Source organism: Lonchura striata, chromosome 18 (genome assembly GCF_050655825.1).
Source record: "Lonchura striata isolate lonStrDom1 chromosome 18, ASM5065582v1, whole genome shotgun sequence".
Lineage (NCBI taxonomy): Eukaryota > Metazoa > Chordata > Aves > Passeriformes > Estrildidae > Lonchura > Lonchura striata.
Genome location: NC_140720.1, coordinates 3,806,070 through 3,818,272, shown reverse-complemented (window position 1 = coordinate 3,818,272; position 12,203 = coordinate 3,806,070). Strand labels below are relative to the sequence as shown.

The 12,203-nt window shown below is 48.0% G+C and overlaps 2 protein-coding genes across 6 annotated transcripts in view; both read right to left on the bottom strand.

The window, feature by feature from the left end:
- LOC110474452 (ATP-binding cassette sub-family A member 9-like) overlaps positions 1-5,105 on the bottom strand; it is a 31,372-nt gene extending 26,267 nt beyond the window's left edge. The window contains exons 1-3 of one of the 4 annotated variants that reach the window (XM_031506402.3): positions 4,959-5,105; positions 1,608-1,720; positions 553-763 (exon numbers count right to left, since the gene is read on the bottom strand). In XM_031506402.3, coding sequence (XP_031362262.3) covers positions 553-763; positions 1,608-1,720; positions 4,959-4,977 — 343 coding nt within the window. In that variant the 5' untranslated portion in view covers positions 4,978-5,105. Of the gene's footprint in view, positions 1-552; positions 764-1,607; positions 1,723-2,143; positions 2,169-2,463; positions 2,576-4,958 lie in introns of those variants that run through there. The other 3 variants (XM_085556649.1, XM_085556650.1, XM_085556651.1) reach the window with 3 other exon arrangements.
- A 2,015-nt stretch (positions 5,106-7,120) lies between these two features.
- ABCA5 (ATP binding cassette subfamily A member 5) overlaps positions 7,121-12,203 on the bottom strand; it is a 41,269-nt gene continuing 36,186 nt past the window's right edge. The window contains exons 38-41 of one of the 2 annotated variants that reach the window (XR_014949292.1): positions 11,384-11,463; positions 11,119-11,174; positions 9,993-10,353; positions 7,121-9,924 (exon numbers count right to left, since the gene is read on the bottom strand). Coding sequence is in view for 1 of the 2 variants with exons in the window: in XM_077787396.2 (XP_077643522.2) it covers positions 10,246-10,353; positions 11,119-11,174; positions 11,384-11,463 (244 nt within the window). In the remaining variant the exon portion in view is untranslated. The remainder of the gene's footprint in view (positions 9,925-9,992; positions 10,354-11,118; positions 11,175-11,383; positions 11,464-12,203) is intronic. The other variant, XM_077787396.2, reaches the window with a different exon arrangement.

Below are 12,203 nucleotides of genomic sequence, written 5' to 3'. Positions count from 1 at the left end.
TAGAATAATAATAATAAATAAGAATAATAATATAGAATAACAATAATAATGAATAATGATACTATTGAATATTAATATTAAATAATAATAATGAATAATAACACTATTGAATAATATTATTGAATAATACTATTGAAATAATAATATTTTAATAATATTTAATAATATTGAAATAATAATATTGAAATAATAATATTGGAATAATATTGAATAATATTGAAATAATATTTAATAATATTGAAATAATAATATTGAAATAATATTATTGAAATAATATTGAATAATATTGAAATAATAATATTGAATAATATTGAATAATATTGAAATTAAATATTGAAAAAATAATTAATATTAAAAAGACATAAAATCAGCACAGCTGAACCTCTGATTATTCAGACAACAATGAAAATGAGCATCACCACAATTAAATGGGCATCACCACAATTTTTTCCCTCAAAAATCACACGGGACAAATGCTCTTGACCCTCCGTGCCATGAGGGTGGGTGAGGTGCACTTGAGTCATGGAGGAAGATGGATTGAAGAGCTTTTACCCCTCAGCGACGAGCTGGAGGCCACTTTGGCCATGATGGCCCTGGTGGCGCTGGTGGCGGGGGTGAAGATGAGGGTGACCCCCGAGGCGTTGAAGGCGGGGTCGTCCAGGCGCCCCAGGGGTCTGTAGGGGAACTCCTGGCGGGGGTAGGACACGATCAGCCCCGCGGCGTCCCGCAGGATGTAGAGGAAAAGCAGCGAGGCCACCCATTCCTGCAGGGAAAGATGGAGGGACATGCAGGCGTGAGGGGCCCAGGGAGCTGCTGCCGCCTCAGGATTTGGCTTTTCTATTTCTCAGATCAGCGTCACCCTAAAACTCCACAGCTGCTGTGCTCCTGTTTTATCCGACAAAAAATTCCTCTCCGGGCCTGGGAATCAAGGACACCTCAGTGCCTCAGGCCTGGGGAGATGAGAACAACAGTGACCTTGGAGTAAATGACTCCATTGCCTGGAGGATTAACCCCTGATATGTAAATGGCCAAACTTATAATTGTCTGAAAAACTCATGATCATCATTAATTTTAGGTGTAGCCCCTCAGAGGCTTCTGGCTGCCCAAGGTGCATTTATTGAAAGCCTGCAATAAATACCCACTTTTATTCTCTGAATCATGCCTCTCTTTTAGGTAACCACCCCAAGGCATCAGGGAGGCTCCTCCTAACCCAGCTGTGACCCCACTGCCCAGCCCAGCTCCAGGCCTTTCCCCCGGGCACGAGGGAGAGCTGTTCCACAGGTGTGATGGTTTTCAAATCCCAGCAAGGTTGCAGATGGAAAATATGTTTTCTTAGTCCCGGAGCCAGTGCGGTCTGTGGATAATTTGACACTGGAACCATGAATTGGACATTGTGTTCCTCTGCACAGGGCAGGATCAACAAGCAAAAAGCCAGCAGCCAGCTTTGTCACGAGGCAGATTTGTAGTGTCACAGGAAGAAGGAACTGCTGACATTTCCCAGGGAACCACAGCTGAGCCTTCTCACATCCCCTCACACAAAAACAATGCAACGTGGAAATACTTTGTAGTAGAAATCCTGATTTCCCTTTGGAAGAACAGACACTTGCCTGAAAACTTTTTGACTTCATCCTCCACATCAGAAGAATATTTTTCCACAGGAGAACACAGGTTTGCTGAAATATTTGTGAGGCTTTCTTGGATGCCTCCTGCATTTTTCCAGCTAAGATGGGAAAGAAAATTATATAATTTAGAATAAAACAAGTAACTGGGAGTTAAATACCACTTCAGAGGAAGCCAGTAACATGTCAAAGGGGGAGAACTTATCTCCTCAACTTTGGACAACTCAGATTGAAAGGAAATAGACCGAGATCATGCAAGGGAACAGAGAGCTGGGCTGGACTCTGAGCTGGCTCTTCCACATCCACAGGTTCATCCTTCCTCACCCAAATTCATCCTTCCTCATCCAGGTTCATCCTTCCTCATCCAGGTTCATCCTTCCTCATCCAAATTCATCCTTCTTCATTCAGACTCATCCTTCCTCACCCAAATTCATCCTTCCTTGCCCAAATTCATCCTTCCTCACCCAAATTCATCCTTCCTCATCCCAATTCATCCTTCCTCACCCAGGTTCATCCTTCCTCACCCAAATTCATCCTTCCTCATCCAAATTCATTCTTCCTCACCCAGGTTCATCCTTCTTCACCCAGACTTATCTTTCCTTACCCAGATTCATCCTTCTTCATTCAGACTCATCCTTCCTCATCCCAATTCATCCTTCCTCACCCAGGTTCATCCTTCCTCACCCAAATTCATCCTTCCTCACCCAAATTCATCCTTCCTCACCCAGGTTCATCCTTCTTCACCCAGACTTATCTTTCCTTACCCAGATTCATCCTTCTTCATTCAGACTCATCCTTCCTCATCCCAATTCATCCTTCCTCACCCAGGTTCATCCTTCCTCACCCAAATTCATCCTTCCTCATCCAAATTCATCCTTCCTCATCCAGGTTCATCCTTCCCCATCCCAAAGAGGCTTTGTGGAACAAGACAGCCGCTCACTTTCCACGTCTCACTGCAGGAAGTGAATTTGTGTCTGGCCTCAGGCTCGTGCTTTGCTGGCAAAGCACTGCTCACGTGCTCTGGGTTCTGAACCAGACCCTGAATCACGTTACAAACACTGGGCAGATGCTAAAAATAACCTAAAATAGAGGCTGCCACTGCCTGTCTTCACCAGGCTGGTAAGAGACAAATTTGTTCTGTTTTCACCCACGTATTAAGGAACTTTAATATAGTTAGAGCAGGGCAGGATTAGAACACCCATGTGCTCCTTAATATCCTCCTAAGTGCTTGGCAGGGAATATTTCTTTGGGATATTTATTTCAGCTCCAGATTGAATCCTGTGGCCCAGGAGCAAGGTCAGAGTGATGGGTTTCACCCCCTTCCCAGGGGAGCAGGGCAGGGAACCTCCCAACACGTTTTTGTGCTTTAATCCTTTCAAATGGCTGAAACCCAAAATAAAAAAAGCCCAAAATCAAAGCAGCCTCAAAGGCAGAGTGCTCCATTCCCCTTGGACAGCCTTCTTGATTTCTTGGATTGGGCAGCTGGAGTTAATAAAGGGTTCCACTGCTCTGTTGCCATCACTGCTTGTTTTTTGGAATAATTAAATATTTGTGTACTGCAGGAGCAAGGGATCCAGGATCCCAATTTACCTTCTGTGTTATCACAGGCCTTACCTTATCTTATCTCTCTTTCCCTGCCCAAGCTTCCTCCCACACTTCCTCCCTGCTGCCTGCACTGAAGGTTAAAGGTAAATAGGAAGAGATTTCTAGGAAGTGCCACTTTTTTTCTTTTTTTGTTTGGTTTTTTTTTTTGCTCAGGTCTGAATTTCAGTCATGAACTGAAAGCAGCAGCTCAGCCCAGGATGTCTGGGTAGTAAACAAAGTGTGGTGGTATTTGGATAACAAGGAAAACATGATGGTTTTTAAAAGATGGAGCAGATTTAAAGTGATGGAGCAGATCTAAAACTTTTTAGAAAATTGTAACCAAGTTTCTACCGGTTTTAATTTACTTTTTGCCTGTGGAGCAAGGAGCAAATAGCACAAGGAGCCAAATATGAAGCCAGGAATTCAAATAAGTGATGCTGCCTAAAAAGGCTGTGGAATTTAACTTTCAGATACCTAATAAATATTATTATTAACTTTAAATTAGGTGTCTAATTAATCTATTAGATAATCATCAAAAAGGTAAAAAATACAGCCAAGAGAGAATCCTCTGTGTGGCCTGAGGCTCAAAACTTCAGATGCAGAAGGCAAAATAAACACTTCAGAAACTGGAGGCAATGATGTTTGGGAAACTTTAACCCCATTAAGAGCACCACTTGTAAGGCTGGATGTCTCCTGGGGCTCATGAAGTGCATCCAAACTTCCTGCTCTCCAGGAACTCCCTGCCAAGGTGTTGCAATCACTTTTCCTGGATCCTGCACGCAGCTCTGCTCTACCAGAAGCCGTCCCAGGAAGGCACATCCCATATAATCCCTTTATTTACTATCTCAGGGAATTCCTCTTTGGCACCTCTTCAGACTGTTTTCCTCTATAAATTCAACTTTCTGAGGTCTGTTTGAAGATGTCCTGCTCACTGTAGGGGGTTGGACTGGGTGACTTTTAGAGGTCCCTTCCAACCTGCAGCATTCCCGGAGTTTATGATTTTAGTTCCTAAAATCAAGCTGCTCTTCAGGAGCTCTGGCAGGAGCCTCTCAATTTTGAGTTCAAAGGGAGAAATCCATGGTGCATCTCACACTTCCCAGAGGATCCACTGGCTTTCCCAAAGCCAAGGATGAATCCCTGCACGTGGAGAGTGCAGAGTGCTCTTTCCATCCCCTCCTCTTTGCCAGTTCTTGCTGATTTTTTTGTGTTTGCATCTGATAAATCTGAGACAGATTTGCACTGACTCCACTCCAACTCAGACTGGAACAGGTTGTTTTTTCCTACTCTCAACTTGAAAATAATAACTCTAAGCCTGTCCCTAATCAAAGCTCAACACTTCAGCTCATACAGAGAAGTGAAATATGGGGATTTTGTATTTTTAGACACCTTTAGTGACATCAAGGCAGGAGGAGGAGGAGAGCAAAGGGAGGGATCATCACCCAGGGCTCAACCTGCAGTCACAGGGAGAGCCAAAATCCACACACATCCAGAAAAGCTGAATATTTTTGCTCCTTTTCCTGTAAAATATTTTGTTGCGAACTTAAAGTCCACCAGAAAACAGAGCTGGAAGGTGCAACTTTTATGCATTCAGTGTCAATAAATAAATACATTTATTTATTAGGAAAAACTCATCATTCCCTCATGAAAACTCAAACCCCGCATGGAGAATTTGTCCATGTCTACTTCTAAATCCATTTTTCCATCTCTACTTCTAAATGAATTAATGAAAAAAAGGAGAAATCTGCGGCTCCTTACCTGATGCTGTGTTTTCCATGGGGACCAGCTGTCCTCCAGCTCTGAGGTGTCCGGGCTCCTGGTCCCTTTTCAGCCCCAGGGAGGCTCAGCCCGGTGGCCCAGCCCGGTGGCCATGCCCCTCTCCAGCCTGACGTCACCCGGGCAAACCCTCCCAAAACTTCTGGAGCGATGACCCAACCTTGGAACTGCACCTACAACCAGCTGGCCCCGAGCCTGGGGATGTTTACAGCGCGCTTTGGAGGATTCACTGCACTCCTGCAGATGTTCCCGGCAGGCAGCAGACTTGGGGTGGCCTGGGATGGGGTGAACCTTCACTCCTGAGAGGTGGCAAAGCCACTTTGTCCCTGGCCCAGCTCCTCCAGAGGGAAAACTCTGCCCTGTCCCCATCGTGCCCAGAGCCTGACCCAGCAAATGCTCCTTCCTCTGCTGAGACAAATCCTGCACCCCAGATCCAACGGGATTTTAGTTCTGCTTTCTCCTTTCCCAGTCATTTTGAGCGGGTTTTTTCCCAATTTCCACTCCTTTTAATTGCTTTTCCAGCAGCTGCAGCACAGCTGGAAGCAGGATGGAGCGTGTTGGGCGTTGAAAAACAAAACATCTTTCCAGTGGATCTGCACTCAGAACAGGGAGGTGAGGAAATCAGAGGAGGCAGGGAATCCAAAGGAGCTGGGAGGGTGCACAGCCACGGGATAATTCAACGAGTTAAATGAATTTGACTGTCCCGGAACTTCCACAGCTCGAGGATTGTGCATCTGATTTGCAGAGCTGCCTCAAACCACAAGGTTGTTGCTTAACAAAAGGCTGAGGCTCTGCTGCAGCTGCTGATTTTCTCATTTTCAAGGCATGAGCTCATTTAGGAGAGGAGCAGAAGCGTTTTCTGGCATCTCTTCGTGTTGGGCAATAGGGGAGCAACGGGCAAGGCTCCTCGTGACTGCAGAAAGCTCATCCGAGGTGCACTTCACCAAAAAACAGCACTTTTCTGACCAAAACCTGTCCTTCAGTGTGGCACCCAGCCCTGCCCTGACTGCACATTAGCTACAGAAAAGGCTTTTTCACAGAAAAGACACCTGCTCCAGCACCTCCTGGGGTTCCCCATCCTGCTCCTGGCCCTGCTGCTGAAGTGGGACCCCAAGCTCCCAGGGCTTCACTGAGCAGAAATTAAAATATCATTAATTGAAGGGGACTCGGGACCAGCCTTTGTGTCTGCCAGGAGGAAGAGAGGAGCTGGGAAGGGAGCCAGGCCCTTCCAGGGGGACATGCCAAGCAGAGGAGAAAGGACAGCAAGAGCTCCGGGAAGCCCTTATCCAAGGGAAATTCAGCATGTTAAATCAGGGACTTTCTGAAAGAAGCATTATAAGAGAACGAATTAATTTTACAGCTTAAAAAACAAAAAGCATGGCACACTGCCCTTCCACAGCATCAGAAACAAAGGAGTATGAACTGCTGGGAACTGTCCCCCAGCTCAGGTTCAGCTCCTTTGGGGTTATTTCCTCTCCACTGGGGAGCTCAGGGAGCAAAAACCACTTTTATTTTGCTGCACCCTTCACTGACCCATGAGGCTGGAGGTGAACACCTCCTCCTCCTCCTCCCCAGCAGGGTCTGTCCATGGACCTGGCAGTCCCACAGGCCAGGCCAGGAGCTGGCAGTGCCCTCCATCCATCCCTCGGAGCACATTCCATGTCCCACCTCCTGCCAAACCTCCCCCATTCCACTGCCCCTCACCCAGGGCCAGCACCCACCCAGCGAATCCCCCCAAGCACAGAAATGAATTGTTTTTTTTAAGTGGGGTGAATTTCCCAGTGGCTGGGGGTGATTCAGCCCTGCAGATGGATGATGTGCCATGCCAGGAGCACGCAGCTGCCCTGGGGTCACTGCTGGCCCGAAGCTGGGCTGAAGGGACCCGCCTGCGAAGCGCCGCCGCGGGCGGTCGGATCCTCCGTGTCGCAACTCTGCAAAAATCCCCCCAGTTCGGTTTCAAATATGTAAATACTGCAGCCCCAGAGCCTGGCCGTGCCAACATGTAATCCCTCTATTTATTTATAATCCCATAAAATCCCTCTGCCTGAGCCCAGCCACCCGAAACTCTGGCGCACCCCAAAATCAGCCCAGGCTTTGAAAACCATCCCTGTTTCCAGCACAACAAAACAGCCAGAAAGCCAGGAGTTTAACAACCCAATCCATCTTTATTTTGGGAGTATTTCCGGCTGGGAGAGGAAAATCCTCATCTTTACAAGTACAGCCAAGTGCTGAAAGAAAGGCAAGTGTGTAAAAGGAGCTGCTCGTGGTCCAGCAGCAGGAGGAGTGTCACAAATGTGTCACCTCCAGGCTGACACCCTCTGCTTCTGCTGTCAGAGCTCTGCATGTTGGCTGTGCAATAAATCTCACTTGCTGAACAAAGATACTTTTAAATAAGGACTTTTCTTGGGAACCTAAACAAAACCAGACACGTGAAACTCTCCATAGAAAAATACAACCTTGTAGCAACAGCACGAAGTGAAGGCGTTTTCCAGGCTTTGGGTACATCACAAACCTTGCAAGGCAGCTCCGACATCTCACCTGGGGATGGGGAGCCAAACTGGCTGGATTTACCCCAAATCCCTCTAAATCCAGTTTATCTCTGGGAGCACAGGCTGGGTTTGTGTTGGATGGATGGGATTTGGAAAGTCACTGACAACAGCTGAACAAAGAGCTTCAAATGCCAGGAAAAAAGCTCTGCTGGTTCCTGGTTTAATTTTGCCTGTTTTTTTTTCCCTATTCTGGCAGTTACAGACATCTTAGGACACTTTGAAACACTTCTGATATGAGGACAGTGATGTTTCGGGGTGGAATTCTGCCCCACTTTAACACATGATGTCACCAGGCCAAAAAAATCCCAACCAAACAGGGAATTAATTTAATGAGCCAAATTCCCTGTCCTGTCTGTAGCTTCACAAAAACCAGTGCCACCATCCACTGGGCTCCTCCAAAACAAACAACAGCACCAAACTGAGCTAATCTGGCTTTAATCCAAAGTTTTCCCACCTGAAATGTAAGGAAATATGGAAATACCTGAAACAGACAGCACAGAACTATTTTACAGACTATTAACTCCAAGTGAAAGAATAAATTCAAGGCAGACACCAAGGCTGCTCACAGGTCACACTAATTCCCTAAATCCAGGTGACAAGAATGTGCTGGATTGATGGGCAGGTGACACTTGGCTGAAACACCACTGGCAAAAAGAGACCAAAGAAATGTGGGATTTGGGGAAAATGCACTCAACTTGTACACACCTGCAAGGGAAAGTGCCAAGAGAATTCCGAGTCCCAATTTGCTCCAAATCAAGGCAAAAGCTCAGAGCTCCCAGCCAGCAGCAGGGCTGAGGCTAAAGAAATATGACATCTGAATTTGGGTTTTTTTTTTCTTTTCTGACAGGGAAGTTTCACCCCTGTCAGGCAGTGCTGGAGCTGCAGTTCGCTTTAATCCTGTCCTTTTAATTCTTTCCAGGATTGTTGTTCCCTGGGATGTCCAGGGCTTTCTGTAGGACTTGGGCTCAAATTTTAACTACAAACCCAAAATTATGCATTTCTATGCAACCTATGGGTACAAAAGAGGAAGGAAAAGTCTGCATAAGGAGTTCACATTTCCCTATATCAGAAACTGATGGAAACAGATTTTGGCTGAACGCAGTGATCAGCCATTATCAGACATATCACACACAGTATTGCCTGGTAACTCCAAACAGTTGGGACACACAACTCCAAATTTACCAATTTTTTTGTTTTCTCAAGAAAAAGCAAGGCCTTTTCTAACTTTAAAGTGAAGACACATAAATGATATGACTTATGAAGACAATGTCTCAATAGAAACACATCCTTGTATCTGTTCATTCCAGAGCAAAATGAACTGGGAAGCAATCTTTAATTTCCCCTTAAAAAATGAAAAAAAAAAAGTGATGATAGCTTTGTGTAGAAAAAAACCAAAAAAATAATATACTTTCAACATACATCTGTCATATCTCAGGCTAAAGGACCACATAGTCTACTCTTTTTAGTGCTTCTATGCAAACCAAAGGCACCTTTCTTATGGGTGAGGCTGTGACCTGGGACCATTTGATTTGGGGTTTTGCAAAGGGGGTGACAAAATGGGCCCTGTGCTACTGACTGCAACCACAACAACGAGGGACTGGGAACCACTGGAGCTCATGAATGCACTGGCAAGGAAAATGCAAACATCTCCAAAGCACTGTGTGTGAGAGCAGCTGGCAGGACACGCGTTGCGACAGCCAGGGGAACAATCAGACTGCTCGGGATGGAGACAGGGCACAGCCACATCCACTCTGCCCACCCCGCGCCCCCCAGCATGCAGGACAAACCCCAGTGGCACCACATGGCAGCACACAGCTGCCACCCTGCAGGGGAGAGGACTGGGAGTGCCAGCAAAGTGCCACTTTTGATCTGCCAATGAACATTTCCAGGCTGCTGGGGCGCCGAGCCGAGCTGGCCGTGCAGTTCAGGACCCTCCTTGCAGCAGGACAGGGACTCTGCAGTGGTTTCCCCCCTCTCTTCTCAGCAGGGGCATCTTCAAAGCAGAAGCAGGCATGGCTGAGCTGGTGGAGGAGCAGGGGTGGGTGTGCAGGACGGGCAGAGTGCCCAGGGCACCGCCAGAGCCTGCAAAGCCCCGGGGCAGGAGGCTCCAGCAGAGACTGGCTCTGCTCAGACAGGCTTTTCCTGAAGGACAGCCCAGCCTCCTGCCCAGCAGAGCCAGGTGGGAGCTCCTGCACCAGCCCCAGCCCCAGGAGATGCTGTGGCAGTGCCCTCCTGCCCAGCAGAGCCAGGTGGGAGCTCCTGCACCAGCCCCAGCCCCAGGAGATGCTGTGGCAGTGCCCTCCTGCCCAGCAGAGCCAGGTGGGAGCTCCAGCCCCAGCCCCAGCCCCAGGAGATGCCGTGGCAGTGCCCTCCTGCCCAGCAGAGCCAGGTGGGAGCTCCTGCACCAGCCCCAGCCCCAGGAGATGCCGTGGCAGTGCCCTCCTGCCCAGCAGAGCCAGGTGGGAGCTCCAGCCCCAGCCCCAGCCCCAGGAGATGTTGTGGCAGTGCCCTCCTGCCCAGCAGAACCCGGGGGCAGCGAGGGGAGGAGGATTCAGGGTCAGCCAGAGGAGCAGTGGGATGCTCACGGCTCCTGTGGCGTTATTTCCAAGGCCAGGAACAGTGGGACACGCTCAGGGCCCCCAAACCCAGCTGGCCTTGCCCACCCCAGCTCCAGGAGCAGAGGGAGGATTGGTGCTGGCACCCACAGGAGCACGAGGAGCTCAGAAAATGACTCGGTCCTCCTGCGTCCTCTCCCACCACAGGCTGCTGTTCAGGGTGCCAAAGCTGCTGTCCTCCTCCTCCTGCTCTTTAGCCAGCTCCACAAACACCTGGAAAACATGGGGAAAACATCATCCTCCTTGTAGGAACTTCCTTGGCCACTAATACAACTCATGCTAAAATCCTCATGAGTACTCAATGTATTGCTTCATCTCTGAGTAAGACACTTTTAGTATTTTTAGTATTTTGAGGTTTTCCTCCTTACTCCTACCCTCCCACCTCTTTTCTTCAAGAGCACAAGCTCAACACTGAAGGACATTAATTGTCAGCAATAATTAATCCACAATAAGCAATTACAAGTCTGAGCTTCACCCTCCTTCCAGCTACAAACAGCAAATGTCTGTTCTAGGAATAAATCAGAGCAGCTTTTCCACTAATACCACGCATTTGCTCTCTTCCAGTCACTGCAGTCGGCATCTTAGAGGGAAAAACGGGAATAAGGAGGAACTGGAGAGCTGGCAGATGTGATTCACTTTGCAGAAAGGGAATTTACTTTCCCAAAAATGCCCCAACAGCCTCAGCAAGCAGCCCCAGTGGCCTGAGAGCAGAGCCTGGGGGATGAGCTGCCTGCAAGGGCTCACCATTATGGACCATGGAATGCTCTGGGTTGGAAGGGACCTCAAAGCTGAGCTCATCCTGTCCCACCTGGCCTTGGACACTTCCAGGGATGGGGCAGTCGCAGCATCTCTGGGAATTCCATCCCAGCTCTTCCCCACCCTCACAGGGAGGAATTCCTTCCAAATATCCCATCTACCCCTGCCCTCTGACACCTTCACCTGGCAGGGTTTACACTCACAAAGCAGAATTTAACCCACCTGTTCCAGTGTTGCTTGAGAAAAGCTGTACTCCTCGATGTTGAAGGTGTGTTTTACTGGTGAAAGAATCAACAAGAGAAGATTTAGGGACACTTCACTTACTCTTGGTTTCCCAAGAAACAGAGTTGGGGACAAACACCAATAAAATAAAACTAAGTTAAATAAATTTGGAACAGAAATGCAGGAGTGACATCACATGGCAGAAGTGTCAGTAATGGGAGACAAAAGGATTGGTGTGTGTGATGCATGGTAAGTGCTTCATTACCTTCCTCCAGCTTGGAAAAAGAATGTGAAAGTGACTGTACATCTTCTTTAGGAATTTTATACGCCAAGATAGAAGCAAAACTGGAACAAAGAAGCAAAACAAATTTAGCTTCAAGCAAAATCACTCCAAGTAAAAGTATCAATACCCCATGGAATGGATTTAAACTCCTTTTCTGAAGGTTACTGCAGGCATTCTGACTGTCACCATCCCACAGGAGAAGGGCAGTGATTCAGCTCCAGGTGCGTCAGCTGAGACCACCTGAGACTGCTCTAAGTTCACTCTGCTCCACTCAGATTCAATCATTTCTATTCTGCTTACTCATGGCAGATTTGCTCCCTGGAGCTCCCAGAGTCCTGAGGTTTTGGATTTCAGCTGAGCTGGGAGGTCCCAGCACGTTCTGGAAGTCTGCACATCCTGGAAGTTTGCACATCCTGGAAGTTTGCATCATGCAGCCGTTCCTGCAACCCCGACTGCAGCACAGGGAGCTGCTCTGCCCTGCACAGGGAACTCCCCTCCCTCTCTGCCTCCCTCCTTCCCATCTCCCACGTTTGAGGAAGGCTCACACTCATGATCCCTCCAGGACCACGCTCCTCTGGATGCCTGCAGTGCCCTTTGAGGAGCTCTCCAGCCCCGCAGCCAAACCCTCTGGCACGAGCTCAGAGCTGCTGGTGGAACAGCAGCCAGCCCACCCTGGAGCTGAGACCCCCAGAGGCCTCAGGCATTTCCAGGTAAGGGCAGTGAGTCAGACTCGGATTTCAGCCCTTTCCCGGGGGCCCTGACTCAGGAGGAAGCTGTCAGGCAACAGCTATGCAGAAATCCA